This window comes from Canis lupus, chromosome 6 (genome assembly GCF_048164855.1).
Source record: "Canis lupus baileyi chromosome 6, mCanLup2.hap1, whole genome shotgun sequence".
In the NCBI taxonomy this organism is placed as follows: Eukaryota; Metazoa; Chordata; class Mammalia; order Carnivora; family Canidae; genus Canis; species Canis lupus.
This window is the reverse complement of record NC_132843.1, coordinates 42,521,954-42,549,898: the sequence shown is the minus strand read 5'-3', so window position 1 is coordinate 42,549,898 and position 27,945 is coordinate 42,521,954. Positions and strand designations below refer to the sequence as shown.

General features: G+C 56.4%; 2 protein-coding genes and 1 long non-coding RNA gene across 8 annotated transcripts in view; 1 reads left to right on the top strand and 2 right to left on the bottom strand.

Annotated features, from left to right (window-relative positions):
- Positions 1-181: 181 nt before the first annotated feature.
- Positions 182-27,315, top strand: TMEM63A (transmembrane protein 63A). Of its 3 annotated transcripts, none has more exons than XM_072830179.1 (23): positions 182-339; positions 4,587-4,786; positions 7,021-7,100; positions 8,519-8,585; positions 9,436-9,473; positions 11,465-11,607; positions 12,664-12,715; positions 13,116-13,224; positions 13,888-13,958; positions 15,961-16,041; positions 16,279-16,402; positions 16,494-16,627; positions 17,798-17,935; positions 19,067-19,220; positions 21,514-21,620; positions 21,697-21,783; positions 22,201-22,263; positions 22,642-22,804; positions 23,065-23,170; positions 23,987-24,154; positions 24,731-24,846; positions 25,163-25,222; positions 25,785-27,315. In XM_072830179.1, exons 1-23 carry the CDS (start codon positions 249-251, stop codon positions 25,956-25,958), a joined length of 2,526 nt encoding a protein of 841 aa, XP_072686280.1. In that variant the 5' UTR covers positions 182-248; the 3' UTR covers positions 25,959-27,315. The 3 variants fall into 3 exon arrangements, with proteins under 3 accessions (XP_072686280.1, XP_072686281.1, XP_072686282.1); XM_072830180.1 differs by lacking the exon at positions 182-339 and adding an exon at positions 2,289-2,866; XM_072830181.1 differs by lacking the exon at positions 182-339 and having other exon boundaries at positions 4,714-4,853.
- LOC140635472 (uncharacterized) lies at positions 484-9,235 on the bottom strand. 3 transcript variants are annotated; one of them, XR_012032792.1, is made up of 6 exons: positions 6,620-9,235; positions 4,872-4,950; positions 3,240-3,301; positions 2,841-3,059; positions 1,115-2,470; positions 484-934 (listed from the first exon to the last, which is right to left on the bottom strand). It is a non-coding gene; the product is annotated as an uncharacterized lncRNA (long non-coding RNA). The 3 variants fall into 3 exon arrangements; XR_012032793.1 differs by having other exon boundaries at positions 484-1,351; positions 1,949-2,470; XR_012032791.1 differs by having other exon boundaries at positions 484-2,470.
- Positions 27,289-27,945, bottom strand: part of EPHX1 (epoxide hydrolase 1) — a 34,971-nt gene continuing 34,314 nt past the window's right edge. For both annotated transcript variants that reach the window (XM_072830184.1, XM_072830182.1), the window contains one exon: positions 27,289-27,736. In XM_072830184.1, coding sequence (XP_072686285.1) covers positions 27,535-27,736 — 202 coding nt within the window. In that variant the 3' untranslated portion in view covers positions 27,289-27,534. The remainder of the gene's footprint in view (positions 27,737-27,945) is intronic.

Genomic DNA, 27,945 nt, shown 5'->3' with positions numbered 1-27,945 from the left:
AATCTAATAATTTTTTCTGTCCTTCTTGCCCACATCACACACCACCCGCTCCCCGTGGGGCAGGGCAGCTGGGTCCGGACCCTGGGAGCCTCAGGCCGCCTGGAGACCGCCGCCAGGAGCCGAGCTAGCTGCGTGTTGTTTGGGGGGCGGCTGCAGGCCCGGTCGGGCAGGCTGCGCACTGCGCGAGGTGAGGGCCGTGGGGCGCTGGTCACAGCGAAGAATTGGGCCGGCGGCGCGTGGCTCTGCGCATGTGCGGGAGGCGCTGGAGTTTCACTTTGCAACTTTTAAGTGGTGGGGCGCCTCCCGGGCGGCCAGGTGGAGCCGGATGCCAGACTGCAGGTAGAGGGGAAGGGGTGGGAGCAGGGGTCGGTGTGGCCCCGCAGCCTTCCCGGACTCCCCCTCCGAGCCTCCCTGCCCCCCCTCCCCCTCTTCTCCCCTTCTGGCCCCTTCCTTCCCCTCGGGACCTGTCCCCGGAGCCCGACCTCCCAGCCCTGGGAAGGGGGGGCACTTCCTTCGCGGACCCTGGGCCCCGCAGGACTGGGAAGGGGCTGGCGCTTGGGTGCCTTGCGCTGGGGGACAGGTGGAAGGTGGAAGCCGCTGGGACTGCCCGGCGGTGACCCCTGCCCGGGCCTGGGGAGCCCAGGGCTTCCGGAAGGGTGAGGACAGCTCTGCCCAGAAACCAGAGCCACTGGGGTTGGGGACCTGAGAAGACTGGCTACCTGAGACTGGGGGGGTGGGGTGGCCTTCCCCTTCGGCTGCAGGTAGTGTCCTCAAGGGCAGGAATGCCCGGTGCAGTGGACCAAGTGACTGCCAAGTTGTGTGACTGGGTGCCAGGGCCCAGGGTCCGTGCTCACCCATCCCTGCCTGCGTCGCAGGGGGCTGTGGAGGGCGCTGCGGGCTCCTTGGGGCGCTGGCTCCTGCAGGGCTGAAGACACTCACGGGGGATGGGGACAGACTCCCTGTCAGCTTTACTGCGCAACCAGGGTTTCCCCCTTTCCCTCCAGGTGTCCTGTCCCACCGAGTTTGTCCCCCTCTCCCCCGCCCCCCGCACCTGTTGGAGCCCTGGGTGCCCCCAGAGGATGCCAACAGAAGCAGGGCTCCCTTTCCTGCTCACATGGCGTCTTGTTTGCCTGGTGTTGGGGCAAAGGTCTCTCTTGAACGGGCTCTGACAGTGGTAGCGTCGGATGGAGTCCTCCGTTAGCTGGAGGAGTGACTTAAAATAAAAGCCAGGAGCTTTTGAAAAGTCTGGCGGTGCTTTGAGAACGTCGTGTTCACTTCGCAACCACCTCCTGCATCTGGAAGATCCCATTTAGCTCCTGTGGCAGCAGGGCCGGAACTGCTTGTGGTCTTGCTGTTGTAAGAAAATCGGAAGATCTGTGGTAAAGATACCCTGAATTTGTAGGGGGCCTTCCTACAAGAACCGACGGTGCTCACGCTCCCCCCTGCAACAGTCGGCTAGCCTTTCTGGAAGGAAGGTGACGACGGTCAGGTGTGCGCTGCTGGTCAGGGGCTAGTCCTTCCTGCCAACTCAGGCCGGCGGGTTAGAGCTTGCAGGGACCTCGGCCCTCCCTCCCAGCGGCCGGGACCAGACTCCGGGGTGCCTGCTCCACTGGCTGCAGGGCCCCACAGTGCTTCTGTGGCTCCTACCTTTTAGTTACTAGAGCGTTCTCCAGAAGGCACAAATAAGGCATTTGCATAAGTGTAACTACAAATAAGGGAGGACTGGGGTGGTTGAAGCCAGGGCTCCCCCAGGGCCACAGGGCCTGCTTGCTGGTTTCTGCCACTGAGCCAGCTGCCCTGGGGTGGCTGTGCTCCCAGCTGCCGCATCAGAGCTTGTCTGTTCTGGAACATGCTGGGGATGGGGGGTTGGGAGTGCTGAGCCTGGGGGGACCGCGAGGCTTCAGCAGATTTTGGACACCATGTGTGTACGGCCAGGGACAGTTCACACCTGAGCTGGAAGGCTGGAGAGGCGGGGCAGGCCTCTAAAGCTCTGCCCTCACATGGGTGCCTCCCCTGGAAGGGGCTGACCCTGCAGGCACCCCGAGGCTCCCTCCCAGGCCGGCAGTATTTGCTGGGTGACCTCGGGAGTTCTTTCCAACTTCGTAAAGCCACTGGGAGGAGCCTGTTTGGCAGGAGGAGAGTCCTGTAGAGGCGTGTCTGGAGCTGGAGGGTGAAGAGGGAGGGGTCACAGGTACTTCCTGGTGGGTGGGGGGGCTCTGCTCTTCTAGAGCTCAGCCTCTCCCTTCCAGGGACAGTGCTCCCTCTGTGGGCATTTTATGAGGATGACTTTTTTCTTCCCACGTCACTTTTCAAGCCTCCCTTGCTTGTTCTGCTGTGTCCCTTTTCCTGAATCTAGTCCTCGGATGGCAGCTGCCCTTGGGACCCAGAGGAGATCCTGAACTCAGAGGCTTTTCTGGAGCCCACAGCCAGCTCACTCTTGGGAGTGGACACTCCCCGGCTCCAGCAGTGCCTGGAGTCAGAGAAGAGGAGTTAGGAGCGCCCAGAACCAGTTCGGGGAGCTGAGGGAGAGAGGAGGGTGGGGGATCGCCCTGGGAAGAACCAGAGACTCCACGTGGGTGTCTGAGTTCAGAGACTTAGGGCAGGTGTGAGCACAGGGCAGTGTGCCCAACTGAGAAAGGCAGCTCCCGGGGACTCTGACCGTCTGTCTTCCCTAGAGAAGCCTGTAAAGGCTGGTGCTCTGTGTTCCTGGGGTCAGGAAAGCCCTGCAGGAAATGAGTAGCAGGCCCGAGGCGTCTTGGGAGGTGGCTAGGGCTGCCCCTGTCTTTGCCGGAGCCGGAGCCGGAACCGGCTCCAACTGAGGACCTCTCCAGGGGACTCACCCACAGTTTTTCCTTCCTGGCATCTGGTGAGTGTGGAGCGGGGAGGAGGGGCGGGAGCTGGCCGCAGAGAGTCAGGCCGGGCCCTTCTGTTGGGATGGTGCCGCTGGGTGACATTTAAAGCAGGGAAACCAACAAGAACTGTCTCTCAGAGGTCGTCTGCTCTGTTCAGAACCACCGACTCCATGGCTCTGGCATCACTTACTCCAGCCATTGCCAAGTCTCTTAGAGGGGTGAAAAAGTGACTCAGCCTTCTGGGGAATCCTCCCATGCCCTTGGACCTGCCACCCCCACCCCTTTCCTTCATGTCTTGGCGTATGTGTGTGAGACTGTCCCCAGCCAGCCAGCCCCAGGGCTCAGAAGTGGCAACCCCGCCCCCCATACACACCCCAGCGGCATTACCAGGTAGTCCAAACACCAGGTTGGGTTGTCTGTGCCTTTTCTTGCCCTCAAGACTCTTGTTCCTATAACAGGTTAGAAATATTCAGAGCTAGGGGCACCTGGGTGGCTCAAAGTGTCTGACTTTGATTTTGGCTCAGGTTGTGATCTCAGGATCGTGAGACTGAGCCCTGCGCCCCACTCTGCAATTAGGGAGGAGTCTGCTTGAGAGTCTCTCCTTCTGCCCCCCCCTCATGTGCATGCACGTGTGCTCTCTCTCTCTCTCAAAGAAATAAATGAATAAATACAATCTTAGAAAGAAAAAGGAAACAGAAATATCAGATGTAGCGACTCCCCTGACAAAAAGTTTAGCCAGATGCGGGGAGTGGGGAGCTTGAGGTCGGGTTGCCCAGTGTGTCTGCTGGCTCTCTAGCCTCAGGTGGCATGAGGAGGGGGCCAGAGCCTGGCCATTAACTCTGGGGCCTTTGGTGCCAGGAGACAAACACTGGAGATTTCCATCAGCTTCTCGGGGGTGCCAGGTGCCTCCGAAAGGAAAGGTCAACAACCAGCTGGGAGTGATATTTGCTTTGGAAATGCTGGGTCTTCCAGTAGACCGAGGATACCCAGGAGGGTGGGGGTGAGAGGACAGAGCTGGGAGTGTGCTTCGGGGGGCCCTGAGGAGCCCCCTCCCTCCTTTCCATCCTCTTCCACTGCCCCCCCACCCCCTTTGCCTTCTCTGGCTGCCCAGAACTCATGTGCGTGTGTCACCGTGCAGGACAGGGAAGGGGCTGGGGCTGAGAGCCGATGCTGCCCTGACGAGCCTGCAGTCTTGGGCAGGCTGTTACACCCTTGGGCCTCGGCTCCAAGTGGGTGGAAGGCCCGTGTCTGTTGTCCCAGCTGGACATGCCAGGAGCAGTGGGGGCGGGGGCTCCTCTGTGGCTCCAGGGGATCAGCCATCCTTGTCAACTTGGATGTCCTTTCTTTTTTGCTCCTTCCCGGGTTTTTTTCCTCCCCTTTGTCTCCCCTGGTCTGTCCCTGCCTGTCCTCAGAGCCCCCAGGGGCTCCCACAGATGACCCTCTCAGCAGCTGTCCCCAAGGCAGGAGGAGCTCTGGCACCCTGGCTCTCCTTCCTGCTCCCTCGCGCTGGGGAGGCTGCCAGCCATGTCCGGGACGAGCCCTCCACCCACCCAGCTGACCCTTGGGACTGTCCCCACAATGGACCTATTCTCGTAGGCTCTGCCAGGCGCTTGGGGCCTGGCGTCTGTCCCTCCCTGATTCTCGCTGCCGCTCCCACCTTAGGAGCTGCCAGTGCAGGCTGGGGGAGCTGCAGGGGGGTCCAAGCCTTGAGCGTCTGCCGGGTTTGCTCTCCAGGGAGGACAGGCACGATGACCCACCGCCCGTCGCTGGAGCTGTGGCAGTCCAAGGCCGTGTCCATGCGTGAGCGGCTGGGCATCGGGGATCAGCCCAACGACTCCTACTGCTACAACTCGGCCAAAAACAGCACCGTGCTCCAGGGCATCACCTTCGGGGGCATCCCCACCGTCCTGCTCATCGACGTCAGCTGCTTCCTGGTGAGACCCCTCCTGAATCATGTCCTCCCCCTCACCCCACCATCCCCGGGCCTTCTGGGGAAGTCAGGTGAGGAGCCAGGCATACCTGAGTGTAAATGCCAACTCTGCTGCTTTCCTGCTGTCACTGTGTGTGTCACTGCTCATATGGGCTTCAGGCTTCTGCTCTGTAAAATGGAGCTCATAATTCCTACCCCTGGGATTTTCAGAGATCAAACTGTGCTAAAGGGCCCACTTAGCTGTCTCTTTGATGATGAGCATGACCGCGGAGTTGGCCTGTCATGTCATGGGCTAGTGGGAAGGGTGCAGTCCGCAGGGACAGGAGGTATGAATGGAAGGTGTGGGCTTGAATTAGAGCATCCCACACCTCCCGGCTTAGAAATGTAACCTTCTGTCCCCACTGGGTCCTGGGCATTTGGAGGGATCAGACGTAGAGAATAGGACAGACCTCGGAAGAGGCCCACCTTACTCAGAGCTGATCCACTCAGTGGCCTCTCTTTAGTGTAGACCTCCTTGTTCCCGAACACCCCCCCTAGTTGGAAGTACACTATTTTTCTCCCCTGTGCTGACTCGCCTTTGGCCAGGTGGGAGGTAGTGGGGTAAGGCCACCTTCCTTTGCCTGCCTGTGGCTGGCCCATGTCCTGATGCCTTCTCCCCATGGGTAACACACATCAGCTGAGTAAATGGGGTGGGATGGGGGTGGAGGGTATAGATGCCCTGCTTTGGGCCAGAGGCTGGGCTTGGGCAGGCCTGAGAAATGGGACTGGCATGGCAGGAGGGCCCTAGGCCCAGATTGAGAGAAAGAGGCAGGTATAAATATAAGTAGCTAGTGGAAAATTATTCCTGGGAAGGAAGAGGGAGTTCTACCCAGGATTCAGATGTCCATGGTGGCTACACTGTGGCGCTTTGTGGGCTGCTGTGGGAACCCGCATGCCACTCATCTTGTGTCTGTGAGAAAGGATTCTTGTCTTGGAGCAGAAACCCACTTGTAGGTTGAGGACACGGGCACCTACAGCAGCCTCAGTGGGTAGGGGCAGCAGAGGAGCGGGGTGGTGGTCTAGAGGATTGCTGGGATTACTGGAGGAGGGGCCCAGGAGAGCGTGGGCGTGGGCCGAGGTGGGTGGTCTGGAGGAAGAGGTGGTCGAGGCAGCGGGGTTGGCTGAAGAGAGAGTCACTCTCCAGGGCACTATGCTGGCGGCGGTGGGTGTTCATCACTGGATATTCTGGGGTACACTTGGGAACTGGCAAACATGAGTGCGTGGGAGGTGTCCACACCCCGAGAAGGAGCAGCAGGGCAGGAGGGCAGGCAGGTTTACCCCAAGACATGAGTCACCTGCTTCTGGAAACATCACTAACTTCCCCACCCATCTTGAGGGCATTCCTCAGGGAACAGGAACGCAGTCCCTCTGGGGTTCTGGCCTTCTGGATTCCCTTGAGGGACACAAAAACCACACTGAAAAGCTCAGTTCCTGCCTGGGGACGTGGTGGGGATGTGCTAATGAGAAATGGCCTCTCTTAGGTCCCTGAATCTGGAAGGGAGGGAGCCTGTCTGGGGAGTGAGGAGAGGTGGGACCAGGGCTGAGGACCGGCCAGGCCAGGGCAGAGGTTTGGGGAGGGAGGAGAGATCTAGAATTTACAGAGTTTAGAGCTAAGGGACGGTTAGATAGGCTAAAGGTCCCAGCTTGTGGAGGCCGAGCCCGCTGGACATGGTGGTCCTTGGTGGGCTTCGCTCCACACTGGCATCCACAGGGTTTGCCTCCAGGACAACCAAACACCGAGTAAGGGTCTCACCACCTCTGGCTCTGCCTGGGGGGCGGGGGGGCGCTGCTCTGCTACCTTGTAATTAAAAATGCAAGTTTGTGTAAAGTGAAGAAGGAGGCTGGTCCCCAGGGCAGCTATGAGGCCAGATCTTGCCTTCCTGCTTGGGAGCAGCAGAAGGCTGATCAGGGCTGCGGAAGGTCGCGTCTGTTGATGCCGCCCTGAGAGCGAAGAACAGGGCAATGTGCTTGACAAGAAGAGCGCCAGGGCAAGCTTAGCGCAGCATGGGTGGCCTGCGACAGGCGCTAGCGAATGAGGTGAGCAGAGCATCCAACCATGCAGCTGTGTGGCCATGGGCAGCTCAGCACCCTCTCTGGGCCCTTCTAGCCCCATTGAGTTTAGGCAAGTCTCTAAGATCGCTGACTCTCTAATTAGAAGTCACCTGAGATGCTTGTCCTTGGTTTCTTTTCTCCTTTTAGTGTTTAATATTCGTGTTTTCCATCATAAGAAGGAAATTCTGGGATTATGGCCGTATTGCCCTGGTGTCAGAAGCAGACAGGTAACAAAGACACATCACCTCGAGAGTGTGTGTGTGTGTGTGTGTGTGTATGAGAGAGAGAGAGAGAGAGAGAGAGAGAGACTGGGACAGGCTGGCGGCCCACACGTGATGCTGACACTAGATTGCGCTCACTGAGTGAGCCAAGCCAGTGCCAGAAGTGCTGCCCTTGGGCCGTGGCCTTGGCCTGGCCGTGGCTGGAACCTTGTTGGTTTCAGGCTCTGGAGGAGACCTGATTGCTTTCCGTATGTGGAGCTGTCAGTATTGCCTGCAAATGATGCCAGTTTTCTTTCTCACCTTGAATATTTTCAAGTGTCTCTTCTTTGAAATGTGCTACTTTGGGGTTGGGGAGGAGGCAAGAAGGGTTAGGAAGGGTGGTAGGGCCATAGGGAGAGGCCCTTGTCCTTGCTCCGGGTTGGTGTAGGCTGATGGCCCTCCCTAAGCCAGCATCAGGTGAGTCTGTGGCAGAATGGAGACCCCCTTGGCCGTACCTCTCCTGGCTCTGCTGGCTCTCGGCTCATGACCCCGGAAGGGGGTGTATTCTAGGTCTGCATACTGGTGTTTCCAACCCCAGCTGTTGTCACACAGCCCGGATCTTGTGTAAGATGCAGAATAGGAAGCCATCAGGGAAAGCCACGTGTGCCAGGTTGCTCCACCTGGGCCTCCTCTGGTGCTCACCCTGCGACACCTGCCACTTTTGCTCTAGGGGCTGCTGCCGTGTTGAAATGCATACTGTGTGGGAGGGACTGGGCCTGTAAAAGCACCTTCCTTCCTCAAAGCCTCAGTTCTGGCATTTGCAGAAGCAAATAAATAAAATACTTCTGTCCCTTGGGGTGCCTGGGTGGCTCAGTCGGTGAAGCATCTGCCTTCAGCTCAGGTCATGATCTTGGGGTCCTGAGATAGAGTCCCACTTTGGACTCCCTGCTCAGTGGGGAGTCTCCTTCTCCTTCTGCCCCTCCCCCTCCCCGTTTGTGCTCTCTCTCTCAAAGAAATAAATGAAATCTTTAAAACAAAATAGTTATGTCCCTTATAACCAGTGGAATTGTAGATTGGATAAAATACAGCCTTTGTTCTAAGTTTTGTTTAACACATTGAGAAATGTATTGCAGACATTGAACTCTGAAGACACTTTAGATAGATGCATTGGGGTGCTGAGGCCCCAGGGTGCAGGGCACAGAGACGATCTGCTGATGCCGACCCCTTGCCACTTGTCCCTTGTGATGTAGTGTTACATCCCTACATGTAGTGGTCATTGCCCTTGTCTGCATGTTTCACGAACTGTTACATTTTGTGCCAGACTTGGAGGAGTGCCAGTAGCTTTGGTCTGGAGCTCTAAGAGGTGGCAAGATACCTGACGTTGGACATCGGGTTTTGGACTTTTAAAAATAATTTCCTGTCACTCTTCCCTTTTGTGTTTCTAGTGAGTCCAGATTCCAGAGATTGTCATCGTCTTCCTCTTTCGGGCAACAAGATTTTGAAAGCGAGCTGGTTGGTATCTAAGGGGCAGGTGTGGCTCTGGCTGGGTGGGGGTGGGGGAGGGCAGCTGTGCACCTGTTGAGCGGCTGCTTCCGTACGCTGTGTCCTGAGTGGTGAGCGTTGATGAGAGCTCTTCCCTGTGCCACCTGGACTTGGGATGTCCTGCAGGGAAGATGCAGCTGGGGGTGTCCAGGGTGTGCGACAGGATCAACTCTCAGGCAGAGGGCTCCTGAATCCCTGTGGTCCCGGCGCCTGTTGCTGTGATCACACTCAGGGCCAAGTGGGACAGTTCTTTGTTGGCTTGCCTACTGGCTTGAGCTAGATGTAGGCAGGAGCCCATCACCCTGAACACGTGATGACCAAAAGTAGTGTGTCTCCAGCCAGGGGTGGAGGGACAGCCTGGCTTTAGGGAGTATTATGTGTAAGAGACACGACGGACAGTAGATGCTACAGGCACACTCTTCCTCCATATACACACCCTGGGGGGACTGTCTCACCCGTTTCCCTGCGTCTGCCCCATGTCTCAGCCAGTGATTTGGGATGTCCAGATAGCAACCCACAGCAGCTTCTCCACAGCTGCCCTGAGCTCTTTATTCAAGTTCAGGATTTGCCTCCGGAGCCTGTATGTTTCCACAGATTGTCAGAGCTTGAGAGGTTTTTACCAGAATTCCAGGCACAGGTGCGTGTCATAAATGGGAGCGTGGAGACTGTCACTTCGGGGACATGCGGTAGCTTGCTGAACTTAGGACAGAAGTAGTGCTTTTACACCACGGGAGGTCAGATGGTTGTTTAATATCGCGATCCCATCCACCTCCCAAAGACAAAGATGTTCAAGGCTCATCCCCCATCTCTGCATTTCCAGGGATGCTGCCCCTGGCTGACTGCTATCTTCCGCCTGCAGTGAGTACAGCTCGGGGAGCCCGTGTGAGTGGGGGCGTGTCTGTGTGTCTGTCTTTGTCTGGGTGGGTTTTCTGCGTGTTTGGTCAGCGAGGAAGAAAGAGCCAAAACGCCTGACTGCAAGATGAGGTCTCTTAGCTGCTTCTCAGCTCGGGCCCAAAGCAGTGTGGGGGGGCTGACATTAGGGGCGCCCAGACAGCACCTGCACAAGCTAACTAAAGGTGATTTTTTGGTGCTCTAGGCAAGGATGATGGGCACCCCCTCAAAGGAGGCTCTTCCGGGAAGGCTTCTGTATCTGATTTAGTGCATAGAGGAGAAAAGATGGTGCTTTAGTGCATTCACCTCATTGGGTTAAAGGTTGCCTTGTTTTTAAAATGGGAGGCCTGCAGAGAGAAATCCGATCAAGCTAGGATCAGCTGTGATCATAGGGAGCACCTTTCAGAGGTGCCAAGATACAAGAAGGACCCCTTAGGATTGGTGATGTCCGGCAGTTATGGGATGCTGGGTACCCTCACTCTGGGTCTCAGTTTCCACTATAAAAGGGGGCCCGGAATGACATGGTGGGAGAGGTGGATTTGCCACCCCACCCTTCTCTGCCACTGCAAAATTGTGCCACCAGGAGGCATTTCCTCCTGATGCTGGAAGTCACATATACTCTGCGCCAAAAGTCCATCACGTAGGGGAAAGAACCAGTAAGAAGAAATTTGAGGTCACCTGGAACCCTGCCCCCAAGAGATGCCCAGGGCCTGTTGTTTGGCTACTCTGTGGCCACACTGGGTGGGGCTCAGGCCACACCCCTGCCCCTGGGCTTGGACCGCACCCCCCAGAACCGGGTGGGGCAGTGCCAGACACTGACTCATCATTTCCATGGTAACCCACAAAGGCGGGTAGCAGATCTGCTCCGTGGCTGGTCTCTCCCTGCACCCTGTTTTCACTGTCCTGTGTCCCCTCCAGACCCCCCCACCTCATGGACATGAATTTTCATAAGGGGGGCTATAGCAGGGACCGCTGCGGATCCTGCTTTGTCACTGCAATGCTGTGTCAGCCGTATTTTCCCATCTCCACTCCCCATGTTTTTCTCGTCTTCTGTTCCTGTTGCAGAAAGGACAGCACTTGGACTTTTTTGAGGCTATGATTAAATTCTAACAGCTGCTCCCGGCCAACATTCCAACCGCCATTCAAAGGGTCCCCACAGGTTCCTTAGGATTGCCATTCCCAGCCAGATTGGGAAGTCAGAGGTGTGTCCCCAGAAACACCGTGGATGACAATTGCTCATTCATTGGTTTGAGTCTTCATCACTGCTTGTTCCCACCTTCTGGAAGCCGGACGCCCAGCGCACCTCCCTGTCAGGAGAGGGAAAGAAGGACATCCCTCTTCTGCCTTTGTGGCATGGAAGTCTGGCTGTCAGCCTCTAGAATTTTCCAGTCCCCAAGCTAGCTGAAGCTTCCAAATATGGCCCCCAGGAAAGGGTGGAGCCTCTGTGGGGCCCCCCCACCCTGCAGGACACAGGGAGAAGGGGGGCAGCAGGATGGCCCGAGCCCCGGAATGCTGGAAGTGCTGGCTCCCACTCTGCCTCAAAGCTTGCCCCGGGGGTGGGGAGCCCGGAGAAAGAGTGGGGGCTGTGAGCCTGGCAGAAGAGCCCCAGCAGCCCTGTTGTCAGTGGCTTTGTTTATTCCCAGCAGCAGGTAGGGGCTTCGGGGTAACTGAGCATCCACGTCCTGCCCCCGCACAGATGTCTCCAGAAACGGCAGCTCCCAGGGAGCCTGGTGTGGGGGTCCTCGGGGGGGCCAGGCTCAGGGGTCCCCATTCTAGCTCTGGCCTCACAAGTTGTGTGACTGGAAACTCGGGCTCTGCCTCTGTGTCCTCACCTCTAAAGTGGTGGGGGTGGGATTAGCACCTGCCTCCCTGCACGGTCCTGAGGACTAAGCGAGGTCACCTGAGGCCTGGCCTTTTACTGGCTGCTCACTGACATTCCATGTGCGTGTCTTGGCCAGCGATGACCAGATCCTGGAGTGGTGTGGGGAGGACGCCATCCACTACCTGTCCTTCCAGAGACACATCATCTTCCTGCTGGTGGTGGTCAGCTGCTTGTCCCTGTGCGTCATCCTGCCTGTCAACCTCTCGGGTGACTTGCTGGGTAATGACCCCTTGTCCTGTCTGACTTGGGCCCGGGCAAAGCTGCAGCCCCAGGGAACGGGGCTCAGTGAGGTAGAGCAGAACCCCAGGACTCCCGCTCAGAGTCAGACATGAGGAGTCCTTGGGGTGACTCTCAGAACGTCCCCTCTGTCTGAAGGTCTGGAGAAGAACCCACCCTCACCGGGGCCGAGAGCCAGGGCCCCCAATGTCCATTTGATTCTATCTAAGTAAGAGGAATAAAGCCCCAAGATATGTAGAATCAAGGGCTTTCGGAGAGTATTTTACACTGTCCAGCCCCCACCCAATCAGGAGGCCATAATTAGTGGATCTGGAAGATGTCTATGATGCTCAAAGTCAAAATCAGAGTGGAGAACAATGTTTCTAAGCAACTGTTGGAAGCCAGCTTCCAAAATGCCATCATGAATCCGCTGGGTTTTTTTCTTCTTATTTTTTAAACTAATCTTTTTTAAAAGATATTATTTATTTATTCATGAGAGACACACAGAGTGAGGCAGAGACATAGGCAGAGGGAGAAGCAAGCTCACTGAAGGGAAACCGTTGCCGGACTCAATCCTGGGACCCTGGGATCACGACCTGAGCCAAAGGCAGATGCTTAACCACTGAGCCACCCAGGTGTCCCTTAATTTAAAAGAAAAAAATTTTTTAAAGTAATCTATCCACCCACTGTGGGGCTCACACTCACGACCCCAAGATCAAGAGTCCCATGCTCTGCTGACTGAGCCAGCCAGATGCCCCAGGAACCCACTTCTATGCCCTGAGATTCCCAACTTGCTTTTGGGACCAGCTTATTATGATTTTAGATTTCTCAAGGAATGTCACAAGGATTTCAAAGCAGGAGGAATTCAAGTGTTGACTTACCCACGTGGTGGGTTGGGAAGTTGCTGGGTAGAGCAGAGGCCTTGTTTGGTGGAGCTCTGAGATGACCGGATGGATGGTCAGGTCCTCTGACTGGTCTGGGATCACACCCCTTGGCTTGCCATACCGCAACCCCTTCCCTAACCTGACCCTGGAACTACGTTATCTTGCTTCTCTGCAGATAAAGACCCTTACAGTTTTGGGAGGACCACAATAGCAAACCTGCAGACAGAGTGAGTGTGGGGAGGGGGCTGTGAGGGTGCTGATGGTGGGAGCAAGGGGAAAGTGGGTTCCAGAGCCTGGGCTTGGCCAGATAGCCCACTCGAGCAGGCTGATGTCCGAGGGTCCCTCCGCAGCCAGCACCTGTGGCCCGGCTGTGGGCACAGACATGGCCCAGGCAGCGACTCTTTTGCTGGGGGTCCTAGGAGATCCAGAGGGTCCTGTGGGGCAGGGTCCATCTGTCAGGATGATGCCCGCTCTACAGGAGCCGGGCCATGAGACCTCTGTTGGAGGCATCTGCTGGGATGGAGCCATTGGCCCCCAGCTCAGCACTGGGAGGGGTACCCAGCCTTGCACACCCACCCCAGCTCAGGAGCCCAGCCCTGATGGCAGCTAGTTTCCCCCCCCCCTCAGCAATGACCTCCTCTGGCTGCACACCATCTTCGCTGTCCTTTACCTCATCCTCACCGTGGGCTTCATGCGGCATCACACCCAGTCCATCCTGTACAAGGAGGAGAGCCTGGTAAGCGAGGCTGGGGGTGCAGGTGGGAGCAAGAGCCGAGTGGTGCCCCAGGCCTACGGGCTGGGATCCAGGAGCAGTGATCTTCCAGAGAGGTCTCTGTGGAATCCAGTTGGCATGTTTGTACTCAAAGATGATGTTATGTTTTTTTAAAAATTTCTGATTATTTTAGACTGTGGATTTTTTCCCCTCTGTTTTGTCCACTAGCCCTTAAATTTGTGGGGTTTGGGCTTATAGTCACTGATTCTGAGTACCTTTTCAGAAGTTCGGATGGAGAGCCAGCAGCTCTCTGTCTTTGCAACCCACAGCTTGATGGGAGAGGAGGAGATTCTGTGAGTTGGTTCCAGGCCTGAGTCTTCCTCTGATCTGCTGTGTGACACCATTTGAGTCACTCACCCTCTCTGGGTTCCTTCTCCCTTTCTTGTCATGCAAGGGAGGCTCACAGAATTGCTTTGGAAGTGTATTCTTTGTACAGTCTGGAAGATGATGCTACGTGAATGACATCCATCAGGGCTCTCTCTCTGCCAGGCTGCAGGAGGAGAACACCTGAGCCTTCCGAGTTTTCACTGTTTTCTCTGGGGAGACTTGAACAGGGTGGGAAGGCTGGGCCCACCTGCAGACTGGCTTGCCCTGGTGACTTCTCTTCCTGGTGCGTTTCTCTGGCAGGTGCGGCGGACCCTGTTCATCACGGGCTTTCCCAAGGACACCAAAAAGGAGGCTGTGGAGAGCCACTTCCGGTGAGCAGGGCTGTGGCCCCTCTGGGTGGGACAAGTGCCTTAGGGCAGCACTCTGTCTTCTGCTTGGGCACCCAGAGACCTCAAGAGGGGCTTGGCCCTGCCACACAAGCATCGAATCGGTGCTGGTGTTGTAGAAGGGTTCTGGCCAGGTGGCCTGTCCTCTCTAAGCCACCACACTACGCCGTGTGACCACAGTAGCTGGAGTACAGGCCAGGGTGTAGGTGCAAATAAATGTCTTGAGAGCACATGGAAGATGATCTGGCCTGGGCTTCTCAGCATCAGCTGTGCTGAGCCTGATGCCCCAGACAGAGCTGGTCCCTGAAGGGGAAGGCCTGGGGCTGCTCATCTATCTACTCACAGGTGTCTCTTGAGTAAGCACCTGGGTCCGGAGCCCTGTCCTCATAGAGCTCACCATTCAGTGAGTCCAAGCTCTCCTGGTGGGACCTCCTTCCCGGGACAGTCCCTGCTGAGCACTTGCACCCAGGACTCCTGAAGGTGGAGGTGGGGGTGGGAGGAGGGTTTCAGATGGAGGAGGGAGGAAGGGTATGCAGGATGGAGCATCAGCAGTGGGGTGGGTGGGGCAGAGCAGGTGCCCCTGGACCCTGTGGGCTGCAGGCAAGGGCGCCGAGGCTTCTGTCTTCACTCCCCACCGGCGCAGCAGTCGCTACCCTGTAGTGCGGACTTGGGGTTGAGGAAGGTGTAACTTGGAGCTATTTGTGAAGAATGCTTGCTAAGCAGATGATGCGTATGCACAGTTATAATATGAATGTTTACAGTTTATTGACTAAATCCTCAGAAACTCCAAGTATTTTAGAAATATCCTTTTACATAAACGCCAGATACTGGCATGCTTTTTCTCTGTTCCTTGAAATGGCTCCCCAAGGTACCTGGCAGGCGATGTTTGGAAACAGTTGTTTTATTTAATGTATACCTTAAAGAAAAAAGCCCCCTCCTTCCCATACAGACTCTGGATCAGAGCCATCCCATTTGAGGGGGCAATTTTGATGCACACGACTGCAATCCCTGGGGACCGACCGACATGGGCATTTGTCTTGTGGCTGGGATGCTTACGCTGGGGTGCTGTTTAAATGAGTGACTGACTTATCTGTAGGTTTTGTCTCTCTCACTAAGATGTACCCAGAGTGGTTCCTGTCATGTAGTCAGTGGGGATTTTGTGTGTCTTGGGAGGGAACATCATGTGGTGGCTCCGGGCATGGGTCCTGGCACTGGGCTGCCTGGATTCATCAGGGCTCAGACAGTCACTAGCTGTGTGGCCTGGGGCACAAGTCATATAGCCTCTCTGACCTTTATTTTCCTCATCTGGAAAAGATAACTCTCATCTCAGATAACTCTCTTCCTTTGGGTGGGTGGAGGATGGTGCCAATGGTTCATCCCTTGTCAGAAGCGCCTGTTGATTTAAAGCCCAGAGAGTATAAACTTGTCACTTTCAGGCAATTACTTTCATGCTATTGGACGCCTGGGTGGCTTATCGGTTTAGCGCCTGCCTTCGGTTCAGGGCGTGATCCTGGGGTTCCGGGATCGAGTCCCACATCGGGCTCCCTGCAGGGAGCCTGCTTCTTCCTCTGCCTGTGTCTCTGCCTCTCTCTCATGAATAAATAAATAAAGTCTTTAAAAAATTACTTTCATGCTATTAAAAAAGGTCTCTTTGTATGAAATTTCAAAAATTTTTAAAATGCCTGGATGGCTCAGCAGTTGAGCATCTGCCTTTGGCTCAGGTCATGATCCCGGGGTCCTGGGATCAAGTCCCGCATCAGGTTCCCCACAGGGAACCTCCTTCCCCCTCTGCCTGTGTCTCTGCCTCTCTCTCTGTGTCTCTCATAAACAAATAAATAAAGTCTTTTAAAAAAAATTTCTGATCTGCAATCCCTGATAAAAGACATAGAGAAAAGAGGTCTCTGGTGGCACACAAGGTAGCCTTGGAGACTTGGGCATCTCTCCTGTCTGGGACGTTCTCTTTTCCAATGGCTGTCTTTGGGCACAGGGACGCATATCCCACGTGTGAGGTGGTGGATGTCCAGCTGTGCTACAACGTGGCCAGGCTGATGTACCTGTGCAAGGAGAGGTAAGTGGGGGCTGGCAGGGAGTAGCCCGCTGGGTAGCAATTTTTTCCTGCACTGAGACCCCCCTTCCTGCTGGCTGCGGCTGGAGCCCTCAGTGGGGAAGGCAGGAGGGTGGCTCTGCCCTTTCTTGTTTAGAAAGCTGAACTCCTGGGTCTAGTGGGCACCGATGGTGGGAGGGTGAGTGTGGGGTGTGTGCTACAGGATTAGCTGACATTTGCACCTGCCCCTCCACCCTACAGGAAGAAGGCTGAGAAGAGCCTGACCTATTACACCAACCTGCAGGCGAAGACAGGCCAGTGGACCCTTATCAACCCCAAGACCTGCGGCCAGTTCTGTTGCTGTGAAGTGCCGGGCTGTGAGTGGGTGAGGGCCCAGCCCTGCAGGAGCACACCGCAGGGTCCCCGACCTGCACCCAGGGCCGTGTTGTCACCAGGGCGTGTTTGTCCCCTGGCAGGAGGACGCCATCTCCTACTACACGCGCTTGAAGGACAGGCTGATGGAGAGGATCGCGGAGGAGGAATGCCGTGTCCAGGAGCAGCCCCTGGGGATGGCCTTCGTCACCTTCCAGGAGAAGTCCATGGCCATCTAGTGAGTATGACAGGGCGCGGGGGGCCCCCCTCCAGATGACTTGCTATCCCTGCTGGGGATGCATGGTACTGCTGAATCCGTCTCTAGGATTTGCCAGGGGGGCATTTCTGCCTCTTTCCCCAGATGTGGCTGGGGAGGCCACACTCCCTCTGTCATCGCAGCCCGAGTTTGTGTGACAGCTGGCCAGGGCTGATTCTTCTGAGCCCCTCTTGGGTTGATGTGACCTCACCCTACCATTGGGCTCTCACTAGCCACCCTGGGGATCCCGTTGCTTTGTGTCCAGTGTTCTGTCCAGCGGGATAGATGCCGCCCTCCTTCAGATATCCTCTCTGGACCACAGATCTTCTTCTGTGCCTGGGCTTCCCATCTTCATACAAACACACAGACCCCTGGGCACTCGGGGCACTCCCTGCTGCAAAGCTGAGGCCTGGGGAGGGTTCCAGAGTGCATTCGGGCTCCCATAGCAGTCTCACATGGGTACTCGGTGTCATCTTGCCTTGGGAACAGCATGGCCTGGGGTTGGGAGAGGGCTGTGGAAAGCAGGTAGCCACATGGACACCCCTTCTCCTGCCTTCTCTGTGGGCAGCGCGGACCCAGGAACAGCCCCCTGGTGTGCCCTGCAGACCCTGCAGTGAGGTGGGAGCCAGAAGGGGGAGATGTCCGTATAGATAGAGGGTGTTCTGAGTCAGGAGTGGGGGACATGGAGAGGGTGGGGGTTGGGGTGGCCGTCCTAGGGAGGGATGCAGGGTGTCAGAGTGCAAAGGAGTGAGGGAAAGGGCGGTGAGGCCCTGGCCGGCTGCAGGGTGTGCCCACAGCTCCAGCGTGCTAGGCGGGCAGAGGGGATGGCCCAGGGAGGAGCGTTGGGTGAGGCTGTGCAACAGCGTAGGAGGCAGCATCAGACGGATGGAGCACAAACCCAAGTGGGAGAGCCTTGGTTTCTTTTTCCATAAAGCAGAAGTCCTCCCTGGCTTGCCGGGTTGTTCTAGGGCTCAGACGGAGTCCTCCCTGCAGTGTGCCAGGCACGATGTTTCTTAGCATCACCTGTAACAAACTAATAAGAAAGCCAAGGTCCTGTGCCCTGGGGCCCTGCTCTCACTGGGTATTGTCTCCCATGTTTGTACGCGGTCCCCTCTGTGTCCGGGCCCTGGCCACCTCTGCTTTTCCTGGCAGCATCCTGAAAGACTTCAATGCCTGCAAGTGTCAGAGCTTGCGGTGCAAAGGGGAGCCCCAGCCATCTTCCTGCAGCAAAGAGCTCTGCACTTCCAAATGGACAGTGACTTTTGCCACCTACCCTGAGGACATCTGCTGGTGAGCCCCCAGGACAGGCGGGGGTGGGAGAGAGGCCCAAGGGCTGGTGGGGCTGCCCTGTCACCTGGAAGCACGAGCAGGATCTGGCAGTCAGGGAGGTCCGTAGGCGGCCCCTGCTCCTCTCCGAGCCTGGGCTGGTGGGGTGGGGCGGGGCATGATGTGTGTTTAGGGGGGTGTCCATGCCCCATGCTTTGCTCCAGTGAATCCAAAACATCCAAAATATTAGCATTTCAATGTGTGATCAGTTATTTTTTAGTTGTGATATTTCTCTTTTTCATACTCAGCATCTTTGAAATCCAGTGGGTATGTTACCTGGATTAGGACCAGCCCCGTGGCAATGCCCAGCAGCCAGGCGTGGCTCCTGGCCCTTGTCTCCCCACATGCAGCCTTAGGGCAGGTGTTGGCCTCCCCCTCCCCCGTCTAGCCTGGGGGACAGGCTGGCGAGCTGAGCTGTGTCCAAGGGGGCCATTGGCCAGACTTGAGCATGATGTGGGGGATGAGGGCAGCCCCAGCAGAGGCCCCAGAGAGGCTGGCCTCAGTTTCTTCCTTACCCCTCCTCCGCTCTCCTCCTGGAGCAAGCCTTGGGTGCTTGTCTCCACTGGCTCTAGCTTGGCCTCTGAGGGTTCTGCACCTCACTTCACAGTGTTCATCAAACTCCGGTGGTTTGTTGTCTGTTCTCAGTGGGATGAGAGGCCAGGACAGGCTGTCTCTGTCTGTCCCTGGCCCTTACGTCCCCTGCCTGCCCTCCCTGCATCCAGCCCTTGCCCCTGCTGGGAAGAATGTGTCACCAGTCACCAAAAGTTGCAGATATAGCTGGGGAGTACCGCTCATAGCCTTGTTTTGTCTGCCTAGGTATTCATGGCATCTCTTTGGTGGGTTCTGGTCCCCAGGCTGTAACTGGGGAGCCATGTTAGCAGTGAACAGTCTCTTTTCCTTTGGAGAGACCCAAACTTGACATTACTGGACCTGAAGGTCAAGACAGAGCACTTGCCTGTACTCCTGAGGTCGAAATGAGACCCCAGCCAGAGCCTTCGGGCTGGTCTCCTGCCCTAAGTTTGACTTGTGGACCCACCAACTCTGGGGGCGGGTGCTTGGGAGATAAGCCTGCTGGCCATGACCTCCCCTCTGCAGGAAGAACCTCTCCATCCAGGGCTTCCGCTGGTGGTTCCAGTGGCTGGGCATCAACTTCACTCTCTTCGTGGGACTGTTTTTCCTGACCACGCCCTCCATCATCCTGTCCACCATAGACAAGTTCAATGTCACCAAACCCATCCATGAGCTGAACGTGAGTGAGCTTGATCCCAGAACTCTGAGATCATGACCTGAGCCACCTAGGTGCCCCCAAATGATTTTTTTTAAATCTTAGGTGAATCCAGAATAGCTAAATACTCCCTAAATTGGCATTTGCTTAAAAGGTATTGTTTTCTCATAATTAGCTCTGCTGAAATATCATCCTAAATCTTTCTTATTTATTCCAATAAATAAGCGTTCAGTTAATCACACTCTGGGAAGGCACATGGGGCTGGAGGGCCTGAGGTCCTGGCCCTTGCTCTGCTGTTTGTTCCCTGCTGATGAATTCTGAGCCTCGATTTCCATCCGATAGCTGGACTGAAACACCTGCCATAGCATCCTCACAGGGCTGCTCATGAGCTAATATGTGGTTAAAGCTCTCTTACATGATTTGGTAAACAGATTTAATAAACAGGTTTATTAAGAGGTTAATAAACATCATTTAAAAATCTATAGTGTACATTAAGCAGTTTTATTTAGACTTAAAGCCTGTAAATGTTGTTCATGCCTTTGCCAATCTTTGGGTGTATGGTCAAGGCCTGTTCTTTGGAGGGTGGATCAGCTAAGCGGACCCCTCCTTTTCTGTTCTCCATAAGCCAGTTTTGTTTTGTTTTTTAAGATTTTATTTTTTATTTATTTGAGAGAGAGAGAGAGAGCACATACTCGAGCAAGGGGAGGGGCAGGCAGAGGGAGAAGCAGATCCCCTGCTGAGCAGGGAGTCCCACGTGGGGCTTGATCTCAGGACCCTGAGATCATGACCTGAGCCGAAGGCAGATGCTTCATTGACTGGGCCACCTAGATACCCTAGTTTTTGTTTCTTAAATAAAGCGAGAATCTACAGATAACTTGCAGAGCCATTCTAAGTACAGAGCTCTCCTGAATCTCCAGTCACTTGGTCTTCTTCTTCTTTTTTTTTTTTTTTAATTTTTTTAAAATTTATTTATGATAGTCACAGAGAGAGAGAGAGAGGCAGAGACATAGGTAGAGGGAGAAGCAGGCTCCATGCCCCGGGAGCCCGACGTGGGATTCGATCCGGGGTCTCCAGGATCGTGCCCTGGGCCAAAGGCAGGCGCCAAACTGCTGCACCACCCAGGGATCCCCCCTTGGTCTTCTATAGTTAATTTACTGTCATATAATTCAGTAACATTTTTATTTAATTTTATTTTTAAAATTTATTTTATTTTTTAAAAAGATTTTATTTATTTATTCATGAGAGACACACAGAGAGAGGCAGAGACATAGGCAGAAAGGGAGGCAGGCTCCCTGCGTGGGGAGCCTGATGTGGGACTCGATCCCAGGACCCTGGGATCACAATCTGAGCTGACAGCAGATGCTCAACCACTGAGCCACCCAGGCATCCCTTAGTAACATTTCTTTAAAAAGATTTATTTACTTGAGAGAAAGGGGGAGCACAGGGAGGAAGGGCAGAGGGAGAGAAAGAGAGAATCCCAAGCAGACTTCCTGTTGAGCATGGAGCGTGATGCAGGGCTCTATGTCATGACCCCGACATTGTGACCTGAGCCAAAATCAAGAGTCAGACGCCCAACTGACTGAGCCACCCAGTGCCTCTAATTCAGTAGCATTTTTAAGAAATTGGCCTTTATAGTCTTTCTGAAGTATGCAACTTAGTTTTCAAGAAATTTTCTCCCTTGGGCACCTGGGTGGCTCAGTTGGTGAAGCATCCATCTGTCTTTCTGCCTTCAGCTCAGGTCATGATCTCAGGGTCCTGGGATCGAGCCTCACGTTGGGCTCCCTGCTTAGTGGGGAGCCTGCTGCTCCTTCTGCCTCTCCTCCTGCTCTCTCTCTGCATCTCTTAGATAAATAAGAAAAATCTTAAATAAAGAAATTTCCTCTCTTGTTATACTCACTTTATCAGGGAAAGTAGTAGTGGGTCAGCTTGTGTGATGACAGTCCTGAGTGCAGCAGGCGCACAAGGGATTGGGCCCCTATTGGGCCAGCGGTTGCTGAGCGGGTGGCTGCCCCAGGGAGGCCTGGCTTTGGTGTGTCCACCTCCTCCGGCATCTGTTATTAGGTTTGTATCAGGCGGCCGGGGGTGATCGATGTGGTCAGTAGGACACGTGCAAATGAGCCATATGTGAAGTTCCTTCCTTTGCTCCAAAGAGCTGTCTTCCTGCCAAGTGCCGTTACAGCCTTTTCAACCACTGCTCTGGAATACCTACCCTGTACCAGGCCCAGCATCAGCTCTGGGGGGGTGGGGGGGCAGGCAGGACCAAGAGGTCCCCATGTGGCCATGCCCATGTCTCTCCTCTGTGGCCTTTGTTTTCCAGGACCCAGTAATCAGCCAGTTCTTCCCCACCCTCTTGCTGTGGTCCTTCTCTGCTCTGCTCCCCACCATCGTGTACTACTCTACACTGCTGGAGTCTCACTGGACCAAGTGAGTGATCAGGGGTATCCCTGGGGCCACCTGGGATACTTGGGGGCCCGGGGGACTCACCTGTGGCTTCCTGCAGGTCCGGAGAAAACCGCATCATGATGTCAAAGGTCTACATATTCTTAATCTTCATGGTGCTAATCCTGCCCTCCCTGGGCCTCACCAGGTACGCATCACCTCCACCTTGTGCTCCAGATTAGCATGGGGGCTAGATCTGAAGAGCTCTGTCCCCAGGAGAGGGGAGATAGTTTGGGGGTGTGTGCAAATCCCCATCACCCCACCTGGGGAGCTCTTGTGCGGGCTCCTTGATTTTTCTGGATATAGGGTCTTTTTTCCTTTAAAAGAAGCTTGAAAACAAAACTTAGCATGGACCTTCCCCTCAGGACAAGGACCATCTTTTAAGGGAAGGAGTCGCTGTCAAAGCTGCCCTGCTCGTTAAATGGAGCAAGTGGCATCTTAGACAAGAAATTCGGACCTGGAGTTTCCGCCTGATGTTCAGAGCAGAGAGGAATGAAAACATGCAGGCATCACGCAGAGCACTGGACATAAATTCTCATGGCGTTCATTTCTTTCTTTCTTCCAGTCTGGATTTTTTCTTCCGGTGGCTCTTTGACAAAACTTCCTCAGAAGCCTCCATCAGGCTGGAGTGAGTATCAGCCACCTTGTGTTTCAGAGCTGCATTCCAGGGGCACGTCCCCCCGGGGCTGGGCTGGGGCTGCAGGGGACAGTACTCTCCTCCTGGGGCCCCTGGGCCTGGCATTCCCACAGCGTCCCTCCCAGGCCGAGCAGAACCATCAGTGGGCACCGTGGAGCTGACCTGCTTTGCACTGCGTGTGCAGAAATGTGGTTCATCTTTGAGGCTGAAACTCCAGTAGTGGAGTCTTGTTCATTTTTTGAGACTTATTCCTGAGAAGAGAGCCACTCGGGGAGGAGAGGAATCATTAGGCTCCCTGAGGGAGAGGGTGGTGGGGGAGAGGCTCCTAGGCCTCAGCTCACCACCACCCCCGCCCCGGTGGCCCCCCAGGTGTGTCTTCCTGCCTGACCAGGGAGCCTTCTTTGTGAACTACGTCATCGCCTCGGCCTTCATCGGCAATGGCATGGAGCTGCTGCGGCTGCCGGGCCTGATCCTCTACACCTTCCGCATGATCATGGCCAAGACCGCGGCCGACCGCAGGAACATCAAGCAGGTACAGCGGCGCGGCGGGTATGGCTGGAGTGTAGACTCCCTCCCGGGACCCCAGCCTCTGCACTGTGGGGTTGCCCAGAGGCTGACCCCGAAGCTTAGGGTGGGGGGGGTCACTGTGCCATTGGTCCTCAGCACCCTCAGCCTGGTTGAGCCTGAGGCAGAAAGGTTCCCAAGAGGTGGGGGGAGCTGTGTGCCTCCCATTTCCAGCGTCCTCGTCTGTGCCCTGGCTGCCTGGAGTGAGCTCCTTTCCCCTCTGCCCAGAACCAGGCCTTCCAGTTTGAGTTTGGAGCCATGTACGCGTGGATGCTGTGTGTCTTCACTGTCATCGTGGCCTACAGCATCACCTGCCCCATCATTGCGCCATTCGGTGAGTGGCTCCGGAGCAGCCCCGGGGGGATAGGGGGCTGATTCTCCCTCCATCCGTGGTCCCTGCAGCCAACCCTCCGGAACCACCTGGATTCTCAGTCCTAACACTCAATGCTGGCCTATGAAGCGGTCTCCTGCCCACGCCCTTCCAGTGTGGAAGCCCTCAGTGTGACACTAGTGAGGAGTAGATGCAGGATTTGAACTGTTTGACTTTAGAGACCAAAGTCCTGCCACTAAAATAAGCATCAGGAACTCCAGAGAGATGGAAGATTCTGGAAGGAAACAGAACACCCAAGAGACTGTTGGCAGTGCCTGCTGAGGTTTAGGGGTGGGAGGAGGTTTCACTTGTCCCTGTATGTTCTTCAACTATTTAAAAAAGTGTATGGTAATAATCTTTAAAAACAAAATAATTTTTTAAAGAACATGACTTCATAGAGGAGGCTGCACCCCACCTTCTATGCTGCCCCTGGAGTAGGACTGTGGGGCATCTGCCGACTACTGGGTGTAATGGGTCAGCTTGGGTGGGGGAGGGAGGGAGAGCCGGAGCCTTGTGGGATGGTGGGGGGCTCGTGGGGGAGGTCCCAGAAATAGTTGAGTCTGAGCATCTGGGTGTAAAGTAGCTTCTTTCTGCAGAATGATCCTAGAATTTCTGTGTGCTACAGGGACAGGGACAGGGAGAGGACACCCGCAGCTGGGATGTGTGTTTAGCCCTCTTTGGGTTTCCTGCGGTGGGGCAGCAGAGCCAGTCCCAGGAGGAAGGAGGTGAAGGGGCCCTGGGGCCCAGCCGGGTTTGCCGCTCACAGCCCCATCCCTGCAGGCCTCATCTACATCCTGCTCAAACACATGGTGGACCGACACAACCTCTACTTTGCCTACCTCCCGGCCAAGCTGGAGAAGAGGATCCACTTGGCGGCTGTGAACCAGGCCTTGGCCGCCCCCATCTTGTGTCTCTTCTGGCTCTATTTCTTCTCCTTCTTGCGTCTGGGTGAGGGGCCCTCCCGGCCACGGTGGGGTGTGGGCTGGGGGCAGGAGGCAGCTCTGGAGGAGGCCTTCACAGCAGCTGGTCAGATCCCGCCCCTGGATGGCCAGTCAGAGGGTGGTGGCTGGGGGAGGGCCGGCTGACAGCTCGGCTCCAGAGCTGCCCCTGGTGACACGTTAGTGGAGAAGCTTCCAGAGAAGGCAGCCCCCTTATCAGCGCTGAGCCAGAGATGGGCACACTGGTCCAGGCTGCCCTTTGGGGTGTGGGTAGGCCTGGGTCCTCATAGCTTACATTCTTGTGCAAAGGAAAAATCAGAAGGGGTGTGACCATGCCCCGTCAGGTGGGGGAGCCCCACTCCTACCTCGCCCAGGGCACCAACCCAGCAAGGAAGTGGACAGGTGGATGTGGTGTCCCAGGCCCTGGAATCTGACTGGGGATGGAGGCAGCTGGTCCATGGGATCACCCTGGATACTCCTGGCTGGTACAGACACCCTCCCTGCAGTGGGAGAGGTCACAAACAGATCCTGCGCCACATGCAGCCCCTCTTCCCCCCTGGCAAGGCTGGCCTGTCTCTGTCCCCAGGTCTGAAGGCCCCCCTCACTGTGTTCACCTTCCTGGTCGTGCTGCTCACCATCCTGGTCTGCCTGGCCTACACCTGCTTTGGATGCTTCAAGCACCTGAGCCCTCACAACTACAAGGTGAAGGGAGCTGGGTCCCCCCATAGCCATTCACCCATGTGGCCCAGGGGAGAAGGTGGCAGGTCCGCTGCCCACCTCGTCACACGCCCTCTCCAGATTTTGTTTCCCCATGGGGCAGGCGCAGCAGTTGTGCCATGTGTCACCTCCCCACCCCTTCCCTGCTCCCCGGGAGGCCCACCCCCCAACCCTCTGCTGCCGGGAGCTTGGCGCCAGCTGGTACTGCCATCCTGAGTGTTAATAGTCTGTTTGTTTGGAGGGTGCTAGTGCAGGAAAATCGGTTTTGTTTCTCATCACAAATGTGTGCTGTTGTCTGCAGACAGAAGACTCAGGGGACAAAGGAAGTGAGGCAGAAGCCCCCAGGCCAGCACCCTTCACGGTACGTTCTGCTTCTTCCCTGAGCAACAAGCCTCAGTGGTTCCCAGGCTCCTGGTGAGACCGAAGTCCCTTGATCACGTGGCAGCCGTGGTCCTTTCGAGAAGGAATCCCTAGGCCCTCGGGATGCTTCACCTGCAGAGGTGAAGCCGCGTTCCTTTGGCCAAGATGCTGCCCCATCCCCTGGTTTCAGTTCTGGGCCCTTGTTTGTTCTCTGCAGGTTGAATGCCTGCGGGGTGAGGCCCCCACGGTACCTGACAGGGCCAGGCCTGGGCCAGAGACCCAGGTCACAGCACCCTTCTGTCCAGCCCCCGCCCCCCCCCCCAGGTCAGGCATTCTTAGGGGTGTCTGTCCTTGGTCCAGCCCCAGAGAAGGTTTTAAAGAAGATTCATTCCCTGGAGGCACACCTGCCCCTGCAGACAAGGGAGGAGGCATGGCAGGTGGATGGCCCAAATCCCCTTCTTAGCCTGGCTCTGGGGAGGAGTAGCGGGAGTGGGGTGGAGGACTGGGTCTGAAATCTCATGCCTGGCCCTGCTCCAAGCACTCAGACCCCCATTTTCTGGCAGCCCTATGTGCCCCGGATTCTGAATGGCTTGTCCTCGGAGAGAACAGCCCTGTCCCCACAGCAGCAGCAGACCTACGGCGCCATCCACAGCATCAGCGGGACTGTCCCAGGGCAGTGCCCGGCCCAGGGCCCTGGGGACAGTGACAGCGAGCCGCCTGTCTACCAGGAGGCCTGAGGGCGGCCAGGCCAGGCTCCGAGCCGGGAGAGGAGACCCAGGTGGGAAAGCAGCCAAGCCCAGGATTACGTTCCACCTGTTTTAAGCACAACTGCTCCCCAAGGATGGAACTGGAAAGGTGCTCCTGCCCTTGGCTGAGGAAGATAGGCTGGGACTCCCATGGGGTGGTGAGCAGCGGCCTTCCCGGCCACAGCAGCAAGGAGGGGGTCATGCAGCCCTGTCCTCCGACCTGCTTGCCAGAGGCCTGCTCCCTTCTATGTCTCCCTCCTGCACAAACGTCCAGTTCTGTGGCTGGGACAACTTCCCTGGGGATTTTTAGCAAAATCACGTGTTGGAATTACACCCGTAGCCCCAGCTGCTGTGGTGACCAGATCAGGTACGAGGGAGAATGGAGCAGTGGAGGGGCCCCCCTTGGAGGCCCCAGACGCTGCCCACCCAGCTCCAGGCACACACTCAACTAGCTGATAACCAAAGAGCCTGCGGTGGAGCCAGGCCGGAGATGGGGTCCAGATGATGGTCAGGGTCCATTCCAGCCCTCCTCTGCCGATCCCGGGCACCCACTGTGGGAACAGGAAGGTGATGGGCCCGTCTGGGGGGCCCCACACCCCTCCTGGCTGCACGCGGCCCTCCATGCCTACCTGGTGGCTCCTTTTGTATCATGTTGCCAGTGACACTGGCTGGATCAGGGTCACCCTGTGGCAGGTAGGGACAATGAGGACCACTAATGAAGTGCCTAACCAGCCAGACTGGTGAGATCCACCCTCTCTTGCCTCTGCAGGGCTGCATATGCCTGCTCCCTCCAAGGTTGGGGTGGCCTCCTAGAGCAGAGCCAGGGGAACAGGTCAGGAAAGGGGGAGAAAGAGGGGGTATCTGTGCCTAGCTGGGCCATGTACCACCCTTAGGCTGTGACCCCAGCTGGAAGGGCAGGTGGCCCCTTCCTTTCTTTTCCTGCAAGGATGGGGACTGGGATGCAGTTCTGGGCATTTGCAGGAAAAGCAGCCTCCTGCTGCCTCCAGGGAATGCCAGAGGCACAGGTAGCAGTGCGTGTGGGGGGCCCACCCTGTAGGGACCCAGTGGTGTGTGGTTCAGGGCCCTGCGATCCCGCCCCAGTGTCGCCCAGCCTCAGGCCCTGCTCCATGCTCTGAGGTGCCCAGGACACCGGGAGGGGGTACAGTGGCATCTTGGTGCTCTGTGGGCCTGTCTTGCCCTTCTAGGAAAGGGTTGGGCAGGGCGGCCCCCTCCTCAACCCAGACTGCAGACCTGTCAGCTCCACTGGGAGGGGGACCCCACGTGGGCTTGTGGCATGCATATGTCACCTGGTCCCAGCCACTTTTAGGAATAAAATCATTTATCATTATTGATTGTGTGTGTGGGAGCACTGGTGCTGGCAGTGAGCATGGGGTCCAGGCATGGGCAGGGGACAGGCATGGGGGTGTACATCTTTGCCAAGAGAACACTGGGAGCCTCCCTGCTCCTTGGGAGCCGGCGCCGGGAGGCGGGGTGTGGGGGCTTCCAGGTAAAGGGGCAGACGTTGTTGGCCAGGGAGCCCCAGGGTGACAGCCAGTCCCCATGGGCATCAGCGTAGCTCCAGAAGCCCCACGAACTTGCGGATGTCCTGTGCCAGCAGCTCTGGCTCCTCAAATGCGGCAAAGTGGCCCCCACGGGCCATGTAGGAGTAGGAGATGAGTTTTGGATACTTGGCCTTCACCCACTTTTCTGGCACGTGCATTAACTCACAAGGGAAGGCAGCAAAGCCTGTGGGCACGTAGACCTTCATCCTAGAAGGGGCAGAGGTCCCAGTGAGGGGTGAGGTGGCCTCCTGGTCCCCGTCTTTGCCCCGTAGCAGGGGTTCCAGGATGGGGTGGGGGTCTGTTCACCAGCCACAGGAAGCCGTAAGGAGGAGGACAGACCCAGGGCTCTAACCGCTCCCTCCAATCCAACCACTGGGGGCCTTCTTCTCTGGAGAACATGGCTGAGTGGGACGGGG

Coding starts and splice junctions, on each gene's coding strand:
- TMEM63A (XM_072830179.1), top strand. CDS start 249: ATGTGCGGGAGGCGCTGGAGTTTCACTTTGCAACTTTTAAGTGGTGGG. Junction 21,784..22,200: donor CCCTCCCTGGGCCTCACCAG/GTACGCATCACC, acceptor TCTTTCTTCCAG/TCTGGATTTTTTCTTCCGGT. Junction 23,171..23,986: donor CCCCATCATTGCGCCATTCG/GTGAGTGGCTCC, acceptor CCATCCCTGCAG/GCCTCATCTACATCCTGCTC.